At 35.8% G+C, this 21,772-nt stretch overlaps 1 protein-coding gene across 1 annotated transcript; it reads right to left on the bottom strand.

Annotated features, from left to right (window-relative positions):
• Positions 1-2,008: 2,008 nt before the first annotated feature.
• Stt3B (catalytic subunit 3B of the oligosaccharyltransferase complex) lies at positions 2,009-19,935 on the bottom strand. The gene is made up of 14 exons (XM_019058983.2): positions 19,507-19,935; positions 18,446-18,664; positions 17,777-17,954; positions 17,335-17,400; positions 16,153-16,351; positions 14,948-15,119; positions 13,757-13,935; positions 12,868-13,052; positions 11,655-11,842; positions 9,933-10,104; positions 9,060-9,233; positions 8,101-8,214; positions 6,704-6,913; positions 2,009-5,354 (listed from the first exon to the last, which is right to left on the bottom strand). Exons 1-14 carry the CDS (start codon positions 19,647-19,649, stop codon positions 5,280-5,282), a joined length of 2,274 nt encoding a protein of 757 aa, XP_018914528.1. The 5' UTR covers positions 19,650-19,935; the 3' UTR covers positions 2,009-5,279.
• Between the last annotated feature and the right edge of the window lie 1,837 nt (positions 19,936-21,772).

The raw sequence follows: 21,772 nt of genomic DNA, 5'->3' as shown, positions 1-21,772 counted from the left end.
TCTAATTATGTATGACTTTATTTCTGTCAAGCAGTTTCTCCTTTCTTTTAATCAGACAAATTAGCAAGTGTACAAGGAAATTGGGCATCGTCTCTTGTAGTAAGGCTCGTTCTGGTCAAATCTAACTATTGAAGTTTGAATTATTTTTAACGATCGTAAAATGGAATGCTTTAGAAGACAATTTACTTACTTGAAAGAAAATTAAAAGTAGTAGATCTCACCTTTTTTAGTCAGATGTTGGTAAAACTTCCCCAAAAATCCTCCCTCAGCAGGAACTTTAGTTTTATCAGCCAACATTCCAAGTTCACAATTATATCCAGCAAGGAATCACTTCATAAATTTATCATTAGTTCCGTTATCTAATTCAAATTTTAAGTTTCAGTCAAAAAGACTTCGGTTGACCTGCATTAACTGCGCATCAGATTTCGCGAAATAATCTTTAAAAGTAATTTGTCACCAAGATGCTCTAATCGATTTTACTCTATCCAAAGAATTGTCTCCTTTTGTGTGCTTTTAACATTTGACATGTTCTCTCAAGGGCTCAAATTAAAGCCTTGACTGAATAGAAGAGAGAGTGTCAGTCGCAAAAGTATTGTTTCACAGCCCCTCATTTGCTTCATAAATTATTCAAAGGGCTTTTAACTGTACAGTTTTATCTTACCATCTGCACAGCAAGCGTCGTTTCATGACAAGTAACCTGTCAATATAAGCATTTCATGCTTGGATCAAAATGGCCACAACCTGCAGGCTGATAATCGATATTGATAGACCAAGTGATGGGCAGCGGAAAAATGGAGCAATCCTACAGGTGGAAAAGGGTGATTGGTACAGACCATGCAAGGAGGAAAATAATGAATTGACTGTAAAGTCTCTTGTGATTTGCTATTAGTTTGACAAGAGACTAGGTAATAACTCATATTATTGTAAACATCCACTTCCACTAAAATGTGATTGCTGAATTCTGCCTTTGTCTATCAATTTCAATGATCAGCCTGCTGATCACGTTTTTCATAAGTCTTAATATTGGTTTAAAATTGAACTATATCAAATGCAGGGGCTGCAGAGTTCAAATTAAAGTACATCCATACCGGTAATACAAACTAGTAGTTACTAGTAGTTAATAACTACCAAAATATAGAATATCAACAGTGAAACTACCAGACCACGTATCCCGGTTTGCGACGTCCTGTCATACTTTATTTTTTAGATGGAAAACTACTCAACGTCAATCCTTGATAACTTCCGTGATATTCATTTTCTGTGTGAAGAAAAAACTGTGAAAACTTCAAGGAATGATATTAGTTTGTTCTCCTTCACAAAAATAAAATGGGGACGGAGATTTTTAAACACAACGAACGAGATATGCGGTCTGGTAGTTTCACCGTCGATATACTTTGCTCAAGCACTGGTTTTGCTGTTAACTTTTAGGAAAGTACTGAACAGACCAATGTAATAGCGCAATCCAGCTGTTGTATCCTGAAAATCTCTAGCGGAAACTCTAGTGAAGAAGTATCTGAAGTTGTAAGAATTGTCTTCTATAAATCAATTACATCTTTAAATTCTAGCATTTGAATAAGGTCAGCTCCGAGTAAGTAAGGGTTTTCACGAAATTTCTTTTGGATATGGACAGCTACAGTATGCTTCTTCACTTTTTCGTATCAAAGGATGTAGGTCAAAATGACCTTGAGGTTCAGAGCAGTTCAACTAAATATTTCAGAAAGTAAACCCTTCTGAATTTTCAAAACGCCCTCTTCTCAAAACTACAATTTTCATAATGCGCACTTTTGCTGAAGAATCCTTCAATTCATAGCTCAAAAATGGAAGCATTATTCCCAGAAAAAGCGTATGCTGAGTTATGACTTTTTTCATATTTCTTTTAACTCCCGAAAATAAGAATGAAGAGGAACAAGAATCTTGACGTACGATGCAGAGCATTGTCTTGATGACAAGAATCTTGCAGTTTTTTGCTTAATTTGTTTACAGGAAAGGAAAAAGAAGCGAAGCTGACTAACAAATCATTATTATTTTTATTTCAAAATCAACAATCAGATATTCATTGAAATAACCTAGAACAAAAGGTAGTCAAATCGTGGTTTGTTCTTCCAACTTAATCCGAATGATGGGATGAAAAATATTTAAAAATATCCTTACAAAAATCAGGAGTAAATCACAGTGATTTAGAACCGAAACACAATTCGAACAGTTTAGAATTAAGGATCGAATCTTACGAACTAGTGAATAAGGACCTTAGGAAAACAACTAACCCCTTTTTAAAAAAAAAACGGATTGAAAAGTTCCGAGAAAGCCGAGATACAGGATGAAAAAAGTAGAAGTACGTAAGTTGCAAGAGCTGAGAGAGCAAACACATTTGAGGAGATTCTTGTAGATTATCAAGCCGACAACACCTTTACTCGTTACATTCACCTGATCAATCAGCAGACTTTTAGCTTAGAGGAGCAAACCTCATTAGAGGGAAGAACAAGAAATGATAGTTGGACCGATTAGACTGAAATTGGCCTAACTGCAATCCTTTTTGCCTTAGTTTCCTCCTCATGTTGAATTTTTTTAGGAGAAAACTAGAGTAAATATCTGTAGTTACGGACCAAGGAACTGTTACTACATTTTCACCCATTCAAGGAATCAGGGGAAAACCATTCGCTGCACTACGCCACTTTAATTATTACTCCAGTAACTAATATAAATCTGTGCAGAAATAGTACATTAAAAAAGTGGAAAAATAAAAAAACAAGCATAATTAAAGAGAAAATTACTTGGACGATAAAATGTTTTATTATTCTGTCGCTAACCCTATATTCTTTTCTTAAAGACAAATAAAAATTCCGTTGCCTGTGGCGCACTTCGCAAATTCAAGAGTCCTTTATATTGGGCATGGTGTAACTTATCATGACCATTCTTTATGCAAACCAGGATGTCTACTAAACTTTTATTTTAGATTTTCCGGATATTTTGAACGAAATTCCTGATCTTTTGCACAAGCAAATTGACACTCTTGATTTTATGCCATCATAATGAATGAAGTGAATTAGACGTTCAACTTTTGCATTTGCTAAAATGCATGTAATTTAAAAATGTTTGAAGCACTTGGAATTTCCCATTTCATGGCCGAATGCAAATAATATAACTTTCCTAAAATTGTCAGTTACATTCGTTTGGCTTTCAACTAAGAATTTTGCCTTAAACCTTCTTGTGAATTTCTCTTTAATTATGTATACATACAGAAAGTGCACAATATTTTGAGGCTAAATGTTCCTAAAATTTCTGTGAAAAAAATAGGCTCAAGAGAGAAATCAGGCGACACTTGATGCAGTTAGACTGATTTTGGTTGAATCTGTCCAGTTTCAAGCAAAGCTCGGAAGTTTTAAAATTCCTTGGAGCAAAAAAATTTATCTGCAGAACAATTAAAAATCTGTAACTGGTATTGATTTTTAGTACAGCTTTTTGCATGCTTCTCATTTCTTGGTTGCCATCTTGTCGTCTTCCTATACTGTACAAGTCTTTATTGAGTATATGTTACCGGACCAAAACTAATGTAAAGTCTTCTCACCAAAATTCTGATGTAATTGGACTCCACTTCCATAAATGTATCCAATTATAATGCTCTTCATAATATGGAATTAGGTTTGATTGAATGGGGCAGCAGCGAGGAATTTTTGCAAGGTTGTGTTTTGAATCTCTAACGTAAAATTTTGAGATATAACCATGAAGTGAAATAAAAAGTTCAAAAAAGCATTAAAAAGGGGAGAAAAAGCTAATAAAAATCTGGCAAATGAAAAGCTGACAGTCGAGTTAACGTAGCTAGGTGATGCCTAAAATTGAGTTCAACCAATCAGTTCCCGCATGCCTACGACATTAGAGCTTGCCTAAAATATAATTTCAAAAGGGTCCCATTTTTGGCAGATTCCAAAAGGGATTTCTCTGCCATTTAGGGTTAAGAAAAATCTGAAAAATTCTTAAAAGCTTAATTCACTCCGTACTTAAAACAATGAATTAAAAAAAATGGATGCCACTGACCCATTGAGCACAGCTGGAGATCGTTCTTATACCTTGAGCGTAACTTCCAGAATTTGGTACTTGTCAAAATTAAATGACAGGATTTGTTTTTTAATTAAAGCAATAAAAATATTATTCACAAAGAGAGCTAAAGGCTATTTTGAGAGCAGACTAAAGTTTGATGGTTGAGATTGATAATCCTCATCATATAATGCAATAGTGAGGTCCAACATGGGCAAAAAGTTTGATATTGTGATTTTTAAGAAGAGGATTACCTCGGTGGAAAATTTGAATCGTTGTTGAAAATTAATTGATGATAAAAAGAATGTTGCCTTAACTTGCAAATAAGTAACTATAATTTTAAGATTCAGCCAGATTTTCAGTCAGTATACATATATTTCTTTCCTGCGTTTAAACTAAATCCTGAGGAGGTATTGAGCGATTCCAAATCCTACGATAGATAGATTTTCCTTAAACTCACTATGAAACATGACTTAAATTAAACACATCCAGGAATGTTGGCCGTTCCTTCATCAATTCTCCACTTTCAACTCATTGGGAAATGACTTGTCGTATTTAGCCAAGTTTAAGTTAAAGCTGCTCGTAGGGGTGTCTAAACAAATTCTTATTGATAAGCTATCGGTTACTACTCGTTTTAAAAAACGATACACTTCGTTAAGCCGCTCTTGTCAGAAACAGAGTCTTGTCTACTTTTGAACGGAGCTGTTTCAATAGCTTACTGAAAACCCCTAGCTGTTCACAGATAAATACGCAAACACCAGCTGAAGGACTTATCGATTAAAAATTTTGATCATGAAAGAATTGACATTAGAAAACTTTTTTGCAGTGGAAAACTAATCTTATCTAGCTGCTGGTGCTTCGGCATTGCACTATGCCCTACTGTTGCTAAGGTCATGCGAATTAGCAGTGCGGAATGGAAGGAGATCAAAATACAATATCAAATTTGAGTTACTCAATATATGAAAATGTTTTGAAACTTTAAAACGAAATCATAATAATGCACTTCACATCGAGATTGCACAAAAAGAACCGTGATTAAATCTCATTTCCACGCCACATGACTGATTGTGTTCAAAGCAATTTCTCCTGCAAATTATATTCTTGTTGTCTGAACGATACGAAAACAAGTGAAAAAAGAAAGATGCCTCCGTGAAAAAATGGAAAAAGTAAGAAAAAATAAAACTGTAGAAGATAATATAGTAATTGCCGTAGTCTTACTCAAGTAAGAAACACGATTCAAAATTTCGTTATGTTCTCACAGGCTTTTTACCCTTGATGACGGGAGGTTTTCCTGGAATTGAGCCTTTCTTTCTTCGGCTTGTCTGAAAAAAACAAAAAGTATATGTTAGAGAATAAAATATTTTCAAAATATGGGCTACATCTTAGCCCTTAATTGGGGATCATCTCACTTTGGGAACTTTTGCTTAGCCAAGAAATGACATGCTTCTTAGCCATGTGAAGAGATTCAATATTTGATGAAAATTTGACCAATGTTTGGTGAAATTCTGAGAGTTTCATAAAGGATGTCCTTCATACCATTAAAAATCAAGAATAATGTCATTGACCTTGACACCAATGAAACCAGTGAACTGTAAAAATTCCCTCTCACGAAATATTTAACAATATTTTCTAATTTGTGTTGATTTTTAATGATACATGGGGAGAAGAGACAAAAATCGAAAAATTGAAATATTGGAGCATTGATCTACAAGAGGAGCATTTTGCAAAAATTCGAATACAAAAAATTCTCGAAAACAGTGCACCAAACCTGAGCTAAATGAGTTTGAAGTTTAGGATTGAAACTACGTTCACTTACTAATATTCATGAGGCTTCATAAGTATGGAAACATTGCAACTAGGTTAACTTATGAATAGAATTAATAGATAATTGGATGGCTTCAAGAAGAGAAAAATCTACCGACAAAGGGCCCTAGTACAATCAGTGGTCAGAAAGAAGTTGAAAAACTCATCAATTTCAAAGTGAAAACTCTTAAAAAGTAGCTAAAATATCCGAAATAGAAGACACTTTTAGTTCTTTTTGGAAATGTGCCACCTTACACTGTTGCAATTTTTTTCCCTTTAGTTCCGATAAATTTTAATAAAAATTTCACATGAAATTTAAGTTTATTTAAGTTGCCTATTCTACAGTTTATTTTGTGTTTAGCATCAATGTGAGAGCTTTTGGAGTTTATCAGATTTTAATGCCAGCTTTTTATTTCATGGATTTTCCTTTTTAACATAAATTTCACTTAAAAAAGAGCAGAAAAGGCTATCTAACTTGTACATTTTGACAATTTTTTTATGTTATTTCAAACAAGACAGTCAATGCTACTCTTGAATTTTATGACAACACATACGATAGGTCACTTGTTGCTCATGGCGTCCTCTTTATATAGTTGTAACTCCTTATGACGTTTCTCGAAAAAAAAATTTCCCAAGAACAACGTTCATTTTTTCAAGTCCTGGCTTTTTGTTTCTTATTGTAACATTTCTCAAAATAACTTTTTTCAGGAAACAACATTCAACTTTTAATGCCCCTTCGAAAACGTTATTACCAGATACAACTAGGTATAGATAGATCCATCCTGCTGAGAGACAACCAATTGCTTTTATTAACGGGTAAAACGAAATTTTTGAATGAAATAAACGGTTAGGAAACAGAAGAACTTACTTTTTTGGTGATGTAGCTCTTTGTTCTAATCTTCCGATTTGAAAGCGGCAATCTTGGCCTATTGAAATCGGAGGGCTTTTTGACTCTATAGATTCTGACCAACCAGTGCTCCGTTGTGTATGCTTCGTCTAGGTAAGTGAGATCAAAGTTTTTATTTCCTATCACCACATTCCTTGTCCGATCGTAACCTGCTGGACTCCTGTAGTCAAGCTGTGAACATCAATACGCTAGGATCAGTCACCGAAGACAAATAATTTTTTAGGCCCACTTCTACATGCTATTTTTGCAAATTGCAGGCGCAAAAACGCAAAGTTTCCCTCTTATTTGGGAGTTTTTGAGCTCAGCTATGGCATAAAGAAAATTGGAATAAGGAGATAATTAATTTTCAAAAGACTCCAAGTTTTAAAACCTCTAAAAGTAAATAGAGAATACAAGATAAAATCAGTAATTATCAATTAACTACTTCAGTGAGTAACTGCGATAATCTGGTCTAAAAAGTCGTTTGAGGGTAGTAACAGATAAGATATTCAGATGAGATACTTTGTTCTGGAAAAAATGGATTAATTCCTGAGACAATTTTGACCTACGTTAATATTGGTATCTTTGTGAGCAGGAAGCTTGAATCAATTAATTCCATTGTAAACAATAGATAGTAATTTATGACATGAAGGTTGATTTTTTCAATATATTTAGCATGTCATATAGAGGAACATGACTTCATTCAGTGTCAACTAAATTTACTAAAAATAGTTAATACTTTTTACGAGATTATGACGTAGTTCCTGTCCAAAATTTTGCTGATTTTTGCATGAAATAAGGAGAGAGCATCAGTGATTACCCCAAGAGTTTCCTGGTAGAAATACAATTTGAGAATGGAAATTTTGCAGCACTGAAACGGAGTTTCATTCGTCTGGAAAATTAATAATATAAATCTCACCCTGTTCGGTGGTCTATTGGTAAGCTAACCTTGACTGACAGCAGTTTACCGAGTCACCTTAATTCATACATGCCATTGTCCTATGAATAGCCAAACGTAAAAAACCCCTACCTCAATTCCAACGTTCAAAAATCTCCCATGATGTTCCATCTCCCTCGAGGTAAACAAATCAAAAAGCTTCCTTGATACTTTTTGTGATTTTTTAAGATTGAGTGCAGAAAATTCACACAAAAAATCAATGAAAACTGTTGATTAGTTTTCCTTTAAAAACATAAAAAACAAGCGCAAACCTATGACGTCGCAATCCAAGATGAGCATTGTTTGATTTTAATCATCCACATAGAGGTCATCAAACAAGATAAATTGGTTAAGTTGAGGAAGCATTAAAATTGCGATGATCGCCCTAAACAAGTGTTCCCAGAGTACGAGAAAACAAAGTAGGCACAAAAAAATAACATACCTTCAGCTCTCCAAATCTATAATAGCTTAATTTGTACATGAGACAGTTCAACAGCACAGGAGATCCCTCTTCATCGACTCGGAATTCGCCACGATCTGTGAAGTAATCACTTTCCTGGAAAACAAAGATTATCCATAATATAGTAGTGTTAGGGTAGGTTTAATCAGAATTGATTTTTACTGCAGGTTGCCGGAAGAATTTTCTCCTTCAGTTCAACAAAAAAAAAATATATGGTCCTCCTTTGAGAGTAGAAACAGCATTAGGCAATACTCAAGTCTTTCGTCGAGCACTTAGGATATGGAAGGTTTGAGGCTGTGTTATGGGAGGGAAAGTAAAGCCTCGCTTTATAAGACAACAAAAAATTGAAAAAATTACAGCGGATTTTTTTTTGCATCATATTGGCATCAAAAAACTGATGAAAGTGGAGGAGGGGAGGATATTCTGACTAACCTTCTATAATTCATTTTGGCGACTTGAGTTTACCGCGAATATAGATTTTAAGGCGAGAAGAGGTTTAAAAAATAGGAAACCCGACTTAGGTTGTTTACAGACACAAAGAGACTCAACACAAGTCAAAAATGATTATGCAGATTGAGTGAAAATAATCACGGACACAGTGGAACTCAACATGAGTCAAACAAAGATTTCATGGAGTCGATAAAAATATGTAATTATAGTCCACTCTTTCTTCGTCCAGATTTTATTAAAAGGCTGATCGAATAAACACTGAATTAGGGTAATGAGTACATTTTGATGTGAAGTTCAACGAATGCAAATCATTTGGAACTTCTTATATCAGCCAAATCACTTTAATTATAAAATTCCCGACTTGAGAAGCAAAACAAAAAACATTAATTTGATTTGAATGAATACTGCCCCATTTCTTCAGCTACGAGAAAGGTCTGATGAAGAGTAACAGACCTCGAGGGCATTGGGCGGAAAATTGGCCTCTGTCTTACCTTAATTTCTTTGGGATGTTCACCTTCAGCAATCCTCACCATCCACAGGAATTTGTTGATGTCGTCACCAGAGTATCCGATGACACCTCCAAAAATGACAAGAACGTAATCGACATCTAACGACAACATCACTTTGTAAGCTTCAATCTCAGTGGATGACATTGCTTTACCGACCTGAATAGGAAGGACAAACATGACCATGGTTTCAATTCAGTGACGATTTGATTTGACATTGTAAATGATGTAGGTTGTATGTAAGGTGTCGAGACAAATAGACAAATGAGAAAGTTAGAGCCGGAGATGTTAAGCCTTGTCGTGTTGCCAAGTTTTACCTTATTACTTATTTTTTCATTCATCAAAACGTTGCATCCTTTACAGAGCATATAAGTCAGGCAAACATGTTCCCAAGATAACTGAAACCGCAAAGGATCTGATAAACGCTCCAGGTGAAAGTTGAAAAATGCACTCTTTTAAGGCTTATCCTGGCTCCACAGAGCGTTCTAAGAAAAATGCAAATCGGACCTTTTGGATTGGGGGGGATTTGTTTTCGGAGGTCCATCAGGGGCAATATCATTGAACTGATGTTTTTTTGGGGCTCTTTGGCGACACAAAACTACCTCTAGTAAATACATTTTGAACTATTTGAACTTACTAGCATCTCTAAAAATCAAAGTATTGATTTTGTACGATCTTATGAAACAATAGATGAAAATTCGATAGGCAAGCCCGTACATGACAACAAATGCCACGGTACATAACAATTTGACAGATTTGTGCTTTAAGTCAGAAACTTCAAAGAATTTCTGTCCAGTCACAAAATAAATTGTGAACTTCGAAGATAACGAAAGAGAGAAAAAAAAAATTGATGCACACCAATGCAATATGTGAATTATTCCACGTATTGTTATCCACTAGCGTTGTTCGATTTGCCATTCCAGCTATCTGATAGCCGTAATCCCACCAACTCATAATTCTTGCATCATTGGCTGTGTTTTGGGATAACCAGTGGTACGCTTCTCGGAAGTCGTCCAGAATCAACCTTGAGCTGAAAAATAGGCAAGGAAAATACTTAAAAATAAAGGCGTTTCCAAAAAAATGTTTCTTCTCTTTTTTTCAAAAAAAAAAAAAAGATAAAATCTGATACAAAAGCATGAAATTTTTAAAGAATAATCTTGATAGGAAAATCATACAAAATTATACAAGGAAAAACAAGGATTTATCATTATTACACATATAAAATACTACATGAGATCTGCTCCGTCACAAACTGACACATTTTTTCATATCATTTATTACTTCCACTTGTGTTCTAATAAAGACAATTTGACTTTTGAGACTGGAAAATGGTATACGGTATAGTGTCTTCTACTGAAACTTATTAACGATCAAGGTAGCATGTATTCCTTCATTTCAAGGAAAAAAATTATGATTCAGTTCCTTTGCAGAGTTCTGATACTAATCTAAGTTTGTGCGTGGAAATATTAATTGAACAAGGAGTTTTCAAACATGTTCAACTTTCTTGATTCAGTCCACTGAATGAGTTCAAGAAATTCTTACTGTCCGTCTACTACTAATAATCTTACTTCAATTTTTTTACTCAAAGTTTAACTTTAATAATTTGTTAGCTCTCTTTACATTCATTCTTACTGCCATGGTGTGCTTTTTCTTATTCTTCTCTGTTATTTACATTGTGGGTGTAGTTTTACTTTCTTTGTGCAAAAACATCTCTGTACAAATGACTTCCAACATACTAAAAGCTAAATAAATGAAAATTAAATGAATACATTTTTTACCAAAATTCCAAATATTTTTGAAGACATTACTTGATACTGTTAAAATTGTAAAAATTAATTGTTGATGATAATATTAATTATATTGTTGAGATTGTTATTGTTTAGTGAAAATAATTTTCAGAGCTTTGGTTTTGTTTTTAATGTTCCTCTAGATTGCCCATCACCCTGATGGAAACTACAGGACAGAAGGGATTAATCTAAGACTGAATTCCTGAAGAATAAGATTTCTTTTAACCAATTTGCGCAATTCGCTTTAGTTTGATCAGTTTTAATTTAGCATCAGGTAAATGAACCCAGAAAACAACAGTCAAAACCGAGCAATATTCAGGAGGCCCGTACTGGGTTGGGCTAAACTATGCTCAACTCAACTAGGAAAAACATTTACATAACGATCTATTCCTGACCCCGTTAAGTAAACAATGTGCTTGAACTTGTGTTTGAACAGATGTCACTGTGCACCAGCTTGAATATCAAAGCGCACTCAACAGCAATAATCCTATCGGTGTTCGAAGTTAAAAAATAGACATGGGGGAACTGATGTGTTTTTTTTTTCTTCTCCTTGAGATTGTTGGATTATAATAAAAAATTGCGCTCTCTGTTGGCAAATAATTGACTGAGCTGCTCACAACTTAAGCTTTGGGATACAAGAGCGCATTTTCTGTTGGAAAATCAAGTTCTCAATTAGTTGGTCAACTAAGCAAAAATTGCTTTCTTGACAACTTTTTACCTGAACACTAAGGTTCCTTTGCTTGTGGACGATCACATTTCAATAAAGTCTTTAAAAAAGAAAATAACAACGTACCCATCACTACTGTAAGAGGCTAAAACGATACTAGGACTGGAGTAGGCGTTGCTCGTTACCCAAGTGCAATGCATAGCAAACATCATCAACAAGATGAGCGTGACGATTACAACAATGCCTCTAACATTTGTTCCGATTTCATCGGACTCCTTCTCTTGCTCATGTTTCATTTTGCGCAGTTTTCCAGCCTGAAATGGAAAAAAAAATTATTTAAAAAGATAGCTACTAAAAATTATTTAAAACAAAAAGTCATTTTGTTGCATTGTGAAGGATATCGTCACCTTCCAACCAAAGTATCACAATCCTAATTTAAGCGTTGATGCTACATTGCCAAACTTCATAAACTTTTCCAATTTTTTACAGGGAAACTGATGAGCAGAATCACAAGAAAATGTCACCTAAAATTTCTTTTGACATCATGGTTAATGTCTAAAATTTTCATGAAAGTATGGGAAAAATTTTAGAATTAGAATTATGACAATATTGAGATATCTGGCAACGAAGCATCTGAACGTAAATGATGCTTGCGATACTTTGGCCAGAAGGTACATATATATCTAAACAAAAACTTTCAGTCCTCAGAGTATTCTCATGATTGGAAAACAAAACAATACTTCTTTTATTGCTTTCGATGGGAAATAGATAAGGTTTCAAAGATATCTGGAGGTTGCAAAAAAAAGGGGGAAAAAAAGACAAGGATAATGCTAGCAGGCAGCCAGTCTTTCAATTCAAATTATGAGAGAAAAGTCATTTAAATTGATGAAATTACTATTCTGTATCCCAAGTCGTTTCTACTTATTCGTTATGAATAGATAATGAAATCTGATTCCCATTATTTTAGTCCAAGACGATTTTACAAGTTGGCAGCACTATCTTTCCTGAATTTAAATCCAATGAAATTATCGATTCTTGATGAGACAAGCTGCCTCACCAAAAATCGATTGTTTTACGTACTTACATTTAAATGATGGAAAAACAATGTTGCCACACTTTCAAGAATCATCACTGAGTCTTTAAAATGAATGAATTGTAAAAAGAAAAAAATTGTACTACACTGACGAAAATATTTGACAATAAATAAAAAATATTGTGTGGCGTGTGCCTGAGCCTGCAGCATTCAATTAGAGCAAAAAAAGAACAACGTGACAAGAGTTCTTACAACATAAAGGTAGTTGAACTTTTTAGGCTTTAAAACACTATAGGGTACACCAACCTTATCATAGAGATGAGCGTTGCTCTCATTTTTGTTGTTTGATGGAACTTCCTCGTCGCGAAGATACAGTTCGAAGATTCTCGAGAAAGCAATTCCACTTAGCATACATACAACTGGAGTCAGTGTAAGCATGAGACGAACCATTACTCCAGCAAAATATACAGCCGTTAGAGCATAAAGAATGACTGAAAACAAAAAAATAATTTTTTACAGTGCAGGAGAAGAGATGGACTGAGACAAAATTGATACTCCTACTTTCTGTATTCTTACAAATACTTAGCCATCTTAGGTGATTGCGACTTCAGAGATTGTTGATCTCAAAGGAACATATAAGACTCATCAAAGGGAATTCTCGCGAGTTAATAAAATTGGATTTTGTCTATTTAGATGTATCTAAAGAAATTGAAGCGCTTATTTCGAAAAGGTGCCAACTCTGAAACAAAATATTTTCAGGAGACAAGAAAACTACACAAAGGGTGGAAAAAGATTACTTTTCTGTCAAAAACTCAATTTCGAAAAAAAATCCGACTTGGCACCATTTTAAGATGAGCACTTCATTAACAAGCAGGGCTACCTTGCTTAGAGTTGCTAATTTATAATGGATTTGCTTGAAGGAAAAACAGCAATACCAACTTACAAAAATTGCCACTAAAACTCAAACTAGAATCATGGGAGTGACACTAAAATTATAAAAGTCTACAAAACTTAAGGACCCAGACCCTCACTAAAAAATTTAAAAAAATCAATGTGATATTGAGGAATAATTTGAGAAGACATTATTTGAAATGAAGATTGCAGGAGAAATTGTCTTTTTTTTCTTCTTTTAAAATAACTGAACAGAATATAAAGATATGAAAGAGAAGATGGGAAAAAATGGACAGGAACCTACCAAAAACGCGTTCATCATTGATCTTCTTGATGCAGTACCAAAGTCCGACAGGAAATGTTGTAATTAGGATATGAAGGTCAAAGAAGAACGAAAACCAAGTTGTTGGCTGATGTTCTGAGACAGAGGCAATGATAGGGATGTGAATCTTAGCGTAGGTTGTGTCCCACAGTGAATAAAACCTGTAAATAAAAAATTGAAACACAAATCAGATGTCGAGGCTTTGTTACTTTTCATTTTCATACTTCAACGTATCTTTCGATTTTGAAATCGATTGAAGCGAATTTTTTTTGCATATTTCATATCCCTTGATTTGAGTACAAAAAGAGCAGAGGTTTGATTAGTGAAACTCATCACTCTTTCATCTTTTTGACTTGATCATGTGGTCAAATCTTCTAGCAATCAACATCATTCCCTGACTTTGAATAAAAGACTTCACTTAGAACTTTTTCCTTTTAATTCCACTGTCTTTTGCTAAACTATGGACAAAATCCCCACTTCTAGCAATTCGACTTGCGAAAGAGGGCACTCAGAAGTTGTTCGCGCTCTCTTGAATAGCAACGCCTAAAGTTGCTGAGCGCTACTTGCAAGATTTCCTGACTTTCCCTGAATTTCCCAAGTTGCTGTTGATTCCCTGACTTCCCAGGTTTTTGAGACCAAGAAACCCTGTGGATATGAGGCTCTGGAAGCAAAAATGAATTAAAAAATTATTAAGAGTCCATGCTGAATAAGTTTATCCACTTCTAAACTGCAACACAAGATTCCCCATCTTGATTCTTGCATTTACTTTCAATATTAAAGTAACATCAGACAATCTTCTATTGTAGTCTAAAAGTGCGTGAACTTATTGGGCATCGAGTCTAAAACCAATAAATTAGGAGATAATTTCTCCGACACTTGAACCTGAAAAATTAAGTGCGATGGACAAAATATTTAATTAAAACTCCTCAAACTTCGGCTTTACTTTAATCAAAGCAAGCGGCTCATGAGACGGCTGAATAGTACTACTTAAATCCTACAACTAAGTATCCAGTCATTTTCCTTCAAGCCGATGTTCCGCTTGTGTCTTTCTCGTCACATAAAATTCTATTCAGTAAAAGCCGTATTGCTCCTCATTTCGATCTTTACAGGCATCACAAGTTCTGAAACGTTCGTTATAACAGCACAATAAATTAAATGGTAAATATTGCAAACCTTCCACTCCACGGAGCAATGAAGCCAGCATAGGTGAGAACGACAACGGACAAAAACACTGTTCCTGCAGCGATTAGAGAGGACGCTATGAAAAAGTATTTGAACTCTGATTTTGAGAGGACACTTTGGAAGTATTTTAGACCTGCTACTGCCATCAGCAAAACAAACACCCCTGCAACGTAATAATTAACACATTAACTTGAATGAAACTAAAGTAATTCAATGTAATCATGGAATATGGTGTCTTCTTAGAATGTCCGATAAAGTAATCCTAACTATTTGCGTACCAAGAGAATTTATGTACGTCTTTACCTACTTCTCCATTACGTCCTAACATATACACACGAGACAACTGTCGTCAGAACCCTTAAAACCCAGGTTGCCTGGCTGAGGACTGGACTTAGGACCTCCTGATGATAGAACCAGCATTACAATCACATCAGGGGAAGCTAACAAAGGTGTTTATTTTGGCAATTGAGGATTTTACTAGAAGAAACAAAAAACCTCAAGATAATTGGCTGTATAGGATACTTTGTCACAAATAAATCAATTGGTCTGTTACCAGGGGCAGAAAAGGCAGAGACTTTTTCAAAATCTTTTAAACTGAAAGTCTGAAGAGTTGTTCCATCAAAATTTGTGGTTCAATTTGCGTGGTAACCCTGCTATAACGATTCCTCATCTATTCTTTAACAATTTTAACTCACTTGAAAAATTACCATGAATTTCCTTCGATTCTAAAAATGGTCAGATTGATTGAAAGCATTGCTTAAAAGGTACATAACTTTAATACATAGAGTGCATACAATCGTGATGTAAGTGGGAAAGCTGGCGCCACTTTCAAGCATTTTCCAGGTCTTGAATTCCGAGACCCCTGTGTGACGCCGGGTCACTTTTTCGATACACGGGTACCTGGCCATCCAATGTAAAAAAAGAAGATAGGAATTAGCATGTACTCCACACTGCCATTTTGGATCTAACATGTATCGAAAAAGTGACCGAAGCTTGGAACACACTGGGCCCCGAACTCGTCCAGCAGAGCATGGTGCCAGCTCTCCCATTTACATTATGACTCTATGTGCTCCATGCTCTAATAGATGCCACATGAATGCTATAACCACCTATTTTTCCTTGTAAGTTGCCAGTTCCATTTGTGACTATTTTGGGTTAAAAATAATAGGGCTATTACAGTTTAAGAGATGACTAACCTAGGGCAGCCATATGTTCACTTGTTCTGATCGGCTGGAAACCAACAAACGGAATCTGCATACTGAAGATCAAGCCAAGTATGTAGAACACGGAGTAGCTGACCAAAAGGCGATTTGAATACCGTCCCATGACAAGTAGGAAGAACACATGAAGAGGTATCAAATTTGTGATGAACACGTAACCACCCCATGCCGAGACCTGGAAACAGAATAAGCTTGATTACTGCCTAGATTTGATGATAAAATTTAGGGATGTAGTATAGTTTATGACTATTAATAGGAGATTATAAACTTTGAAAATGTAAATTGACAAAAAATGAGTCGTATCAAAAACTCTACCTTTCAAATGACCTGATTTTAACTAAAAGGACAAATTTGTTTCGGGAGCCTAATTGCTTCCATGAAGCCTAACTAACCCTCAAAAGGTGGGAGCAGTTAGGCTCCCGAAACAAATTTGTTCTTTTTGCTGAAATCAGGTAATTTGAAAGTACCTAAGAGTTTTTGATACGACTCATTTTTTGTCAATGCAGTGTAGGTAGTTACTTGTAAAATAGGAAAAGAAAAGGCGGAGGCGTGGCTGAAAAAACACAATAATTTACAAAATTTGGGACATTTCGACCAGTCTCCGGTCATTAACAACCACCAGAAGACCAGTCGAAACGTCCCATATTTTGTAAATTATTGTGTGCTTTTTCAGCCTTGTCCTGGCCTTTTCTTGTCCTATTTTATATCTATGTTCTTCCGCTGCCATAGTGTACATTTATCTATATAGTTCTTTGTGGGTAAAATTTCGTGAAAATACAAAAACCAAAAAAAATCATTTCTGAGAGGATGAAAAAGTTGATTAAAATTTGACCGATAAAAAGCTGACAGTCAAGTTGACATTGCAAGGCGATGCCTGAAGTTGAATTCATCTAATCAGCAAACAGTGTTTCCCCCGCCTGGCAACGCCATCAGCCCCTGCCAAAAATATTTTTTTGATGGGTCCTATTGTTGGCATTTACAATAGATTGGTTTTTTGCTTTACAGGGTGAAAATTAATTTTGAAAAACTTTTACTGGCCAAGACAGCAGATGTTTGGGTAGAATGTGGATGTGTGCTCATAAAGAATATGATTGTTGTAAATAATGTTAAAAATATGGAGATGTGCAGATTATTGTGTGCGTTGTGTGAAAAACTTACCATGTAAAAATATGAGAGAGCAGTGAGCGCAGCCCAATAAACTGAACCTAATTTAACCGATTTAACCTGCGATGGAACAGAGAAAAGACACGAAAATTAAGACACTGAAAAATATGAAATAGGACGAAAAGATCTAAAATTTGATAATATAAGGCAACAAAAAAATATTAGTGTCTTCAAAGCTTGGAGCATTTTTTAATTTAAACAATTTTGATCAAGCAGAAATGCACATGTGTGTCCCTTAAGATCAGGTCGAATTGATCTGACTCAATTCAACCAGTTATGTTTTTTTCCACCATTTATTTCTCATTTATTTACTTTATTAGTTCATCTTTTTAATAACGCAGCCAAGGTTGCATCGTATAGACTGGTAGATGCATACATAATTAAAGCTAGCATCAGTATCACAAAATATGAATGCAAGAGTCATTGTTGAACTTACCCATAAATAGTACGTGAACTGGAGTGCAAAAATGGCAATGCCTTCATTATCATAACTTCCAGCAACAGAACGACTTATGTAACCAGGAACAATAGCAATAAAACAACAGGCAAACAAGCCAGCACCTGCTGACCAAAGCTCTTTCGTTAATAAATAAGTAGATATTGCAGTTAGACCGCTGAAAAGAGAAAGAAAAATTATGTTAATTGTGTGTGATCTTAATCTAGTTGAATGGGAAAATTGGAATTTGATTTTTCAACCTAAATGATTCTGTTGTATTTCAACAATGAGAAAAACGTGGTTTGATTGATTCTTTGGACAAAGGAAGGTAGAAAATTGTATTTTGTTCTGCAAATTTGGAGTTACAAACATAGCAAAATGAAAATTTAATAAACTTTTTGTCTAAACTAGGTACATTTTTCAGCTGCAATCTTTGAACCGTCCACCCCCTGGTTCATTTGACATGCTTGGGCATTTCCATGCTGAGATCTTTATGAAACATTAAGTACTATAAGCAGAGGTCCCAATGACTTGATTTTGAGTTTTTTGGCACTCATGTTCTCTGTTCAATGGACAGTTACAAACGAGTTTGGAAAAGTGCTTTCTTTATCCAAAAAGCATACTTTAAGATCTTTGAAGGAGAAAGCAGCAATTTGTAACTTTACTTACCTAAAAATAGGTGCGAGAAACACACAAATATCTCTAATGTGAATAGGAATGTTTAAGGAGTGTAGTATGTAGTGAATACTACCAGAGGTAATCATCAAACCAGGGTAGACTGTGCCTCCGACAATTCGTCCCAGAGGATACCAGGCCCGCTCATCGAACCAATTGAGGAAATTGTAGAATCCATGTTCAACCATATAAGCAGTTGCTCGATAATTGAACCTGCGAACGAAAACAGCATTCATTAATATCCTTGATAAAGAATGTACACTTGAAAATTTTCAGAAATCATTGATGGAATTCTTTAAGATTGTACTTAAAGTATTAATATTTCTAATTCAGTAGCGGCGTTTCGTACGGTGATGCAAGACGGGATACGCTCGAAAAGATGGGCAGCTTCCTTTATACATAAAATGTTTCACTACTTGCTTGTGGTAGTTGTCACTGCATGATAAAAACCCTTATACAACCTTTCAGGAGAGCTCACTGATGGCATGCTGAAACAAGGGTTGATTCCTGCCGGAATCAACGCTTATCAGGGATACCATCTACGTGCGTAAATTAACAAGCTACCATTGTGCTGATATGGGGCTGAGTTGGGAGATTTTCCAATCGGAATTAGACTTTTGTCTCAACATGCATCCAGGAGCCCTACGAACGTTGAGGCTGCTTACATAAAAATCATCTTCCAGTTTCATAGCCATAAGTGGCACCTTAGGATTATTGACTTTCTAATAAGTAAGAAATTAGGCTGCATTTATTCGAATTGCAAGAGAAAGTAGAACATCTTGGTACAGTGAGAAAAAATGTGTCTTAAAATGTTTTCTAATTACTGCACTTGCATCTTTCCCATTGATTGTGATTGCGCTGCTGATAAGAGCACAGCAGATGCTGCGTTGAATTGGAATTACTTTAAGGTTAAGAGTCATTATAAATGTGCGTACTAGAGTTAAAATTACTTTCTAAATGCAACAAATGTTCATTAGCCAGCAGTTCAAATGATCTAAGCTAGAAGAAGTGATCTCGATGTTGATAATAAACAAAAACTAATTAGCTATCCTTACCATGGATCGAATTCATGGATGATACTTTCAAAACGAATGACGGCGAATAAACGGCTGGAAAATCCAGAGACCCATGCTAGGAAGAGGATCGTAAACGTGATTAAACTTTTCCAAGCGGCGGAGTTAGAAAGAGGAGCTTGCATCGTGAACGAAAGTAAGTTCCTACAAAAAATTCATTGACAGAGGGGCACACGGAAACTTGCACCTAACACAAAACAACCGGGAAATAAATGATTAAAACTTATTCAAATTCGATGGACGAAGCGAAATTCATCGCATTTTGACGCGGTGGACTTCCATTCTTGCGGAAAAAGTAAAGGAACACTGATTTCTGAGCCGGCAGCCCGGTGCTTTCGATAAAATAACCTGAAATTCCTGACAACAACTTCCACATCTGCCGTTCTGCCACTTCACCCGCACTTTACGAAGTTGCCAACACGTACAGATCACCAGCCAATCAGCGCACGGCTCGTTACCCCCGGCACCTCTCGTTAGTGCTTGCTGTGCACTAGCACTAGTGATTCTCAAATTGTTTGATAAAACCGTGAGAAACTGCACACGAGTTCATTCGTCATGCAACTAGACGAAAACTTAAAAATCATGAGTGTTGAGTAATGATGAGAGGGGAAGAAGAGAAGCACGATGCGAGTACATGTAGGCCGTTGAAAAAAAAACTCCGGGGTAATAAACTTGCCCGCTGCGGCGACGCGCATGTAGGGCCGTCAATAGTGCGACAAGAGGTGTTTGATAACAATATAATCAATAACCATTAAAGTGCTCGAATTATTCAGGATACAGAGTGCATTGCCATTGTTCCAGTATAATTCAATAATGGATTGATTCGGGAATACCTCACGCAGTATTTCACTTCGATGTAGCTCTCTGGTCAGGTGCGCGCGTGTGAGGGGCGGGGCGCGCCGTGTGAGAGTCTTTTTAGAGCTTTTCATCATTTCTCACGCTTCAATAAAACATTTTATGTCTTGACACCCTGTATGAGTCATCAAAACATTGACGAATGACATCCAGCGCAGGGTACGTGAGCGAAGATTCTATCGAATCTTGAACCTCGTGCCTTAGGGTTCATTGACCCCTCTGCAACCAGAAAGTCTCAGTTCGCCTTCAAATGAAGGGTTATGCCAACCGCCCTACCCGCCACTCGCACTCAATGAAGTTCTTGTCCTTGTCTGATCAAGCATGACTGCATTTGAACGTTGCAAAATTTCATTGCGGCAGGGGCGCAGAGAGTTCTTTGCCTTCCCATTTTCCAACCATTTTAAGTACCCCGTTTCCTTTAGAAATTCCACAAAAAAGATCTGTCCGGCTCTGTTCGAAAAAATTGCCATGATGTTGCGAAAAACACGTGATTCGAGCTGCGATTTAGCGAAAAAACGCAATTTCCGCCGCAATTTTGCAGAAACAACGCGATTTTTCCGACTTTTCCATCTACCTAGAATCACCGTTATCAGGGCCAATCCATTTTCACACGCAATTCGGCGCCGCGCCGCGCGCCGGTCGCGTGGTTGAGAAGTTTTGGCACCCCTGCATATTGCGGCCTTTTTATTCCTTGCATGCGAAGGGTTCAGAATTTAATTAGAAATTTTGGCCGACGTTTTGGAGTTCAAAAACGAACTATAAGTACGTCAGGTGCTCGGAAGTTACTAATCCTATCCTAAATATGATCAACTCCGATTCATTGTATCAAAAGTACCTAAGTACTAACTTCACACTCGATTTTTCAACCTTATGACCCATCCCTCTGGCTTCCTGGTTTTTTTTTTTTTTTTTTTTTTTTTTTTTTTTTTTTGTATGATACACCCGGGGGATACTGCGGCCTTAGAAGGGATCTGAAATTGGAAATGAGAGTTCACTGATCGTAGACCAATCCCATCTCCCTCACTTTTGGCTCCAAGACTAGATGTCTAGATGTCCAGGGGAGTCATAAGTCATTTTTGGGTCCAAAAAATTATTTTTTCGAATTTATCTTATACGAATTCTACATACCTACCCTCAGCTGCAATTTCAGACCAAGTTTATTTAAAATCTGATCATGAGAACTTAAAAAAGGGTTTTTTTTTTTCAGAACAATGTTCATCGGCCTAAAGGTTCACTTTCCTCAGGATCTAGGTTCTGCATGGATTTTCAAAAACTTGTTTTTGTTTTTTCTTCAAATTTCGATTTTCAGAATTTCAAACAATCCTATCGTCTAAAGCTAGAAAGTCTTTGGAATCGAACAATGTTTTTGTTTTTTGAAAATCCATCCAGTAGA

This window comes from Bemisia tabaci, chromosome 10 (genome assembly GCF_918797505.1).
Source record: "Bemisia tabaci chromosome 10, PGI_BMITA_v3".
Taxonomy (NCBI): Eukaryota; Metazoa; Arthropoda; class Insecta; order Hemiptera; family Aleyrodidae; genus Bemisia; species Bemisia tabaci.
The sequence above is the reverse complement of the archived record's forward strand: the minus strand, read 5'-3'. Positions and strand labels throughout refer to the sequence as shown.

Excerpts from the sequence above, each read along its gene's own strand:
- Stt3B (XM_019058983.2), bottom strand. The coding sequence starts at position 19,649 with ATGCAAGCTCCTCTTTCTAACTCCGCCGCTTGGAAAAGTTTAATCACG. Across the intron at positions 8,215-9,059 it reads AACATCCCAAAGAAATTAAG|GAAAGTGATTACTTCACAGA; the intron begins GTAAGACAGAGG and ends TTTGTTTTCCAG. Across the intron at positions 6,914-8,100 it reads ATAGATTTGGAGAGCTGAAG|CTTGACTACAGGAGTCCAGC; the intron begins GTATGTTATTTT and ends TGATGTTCACAG.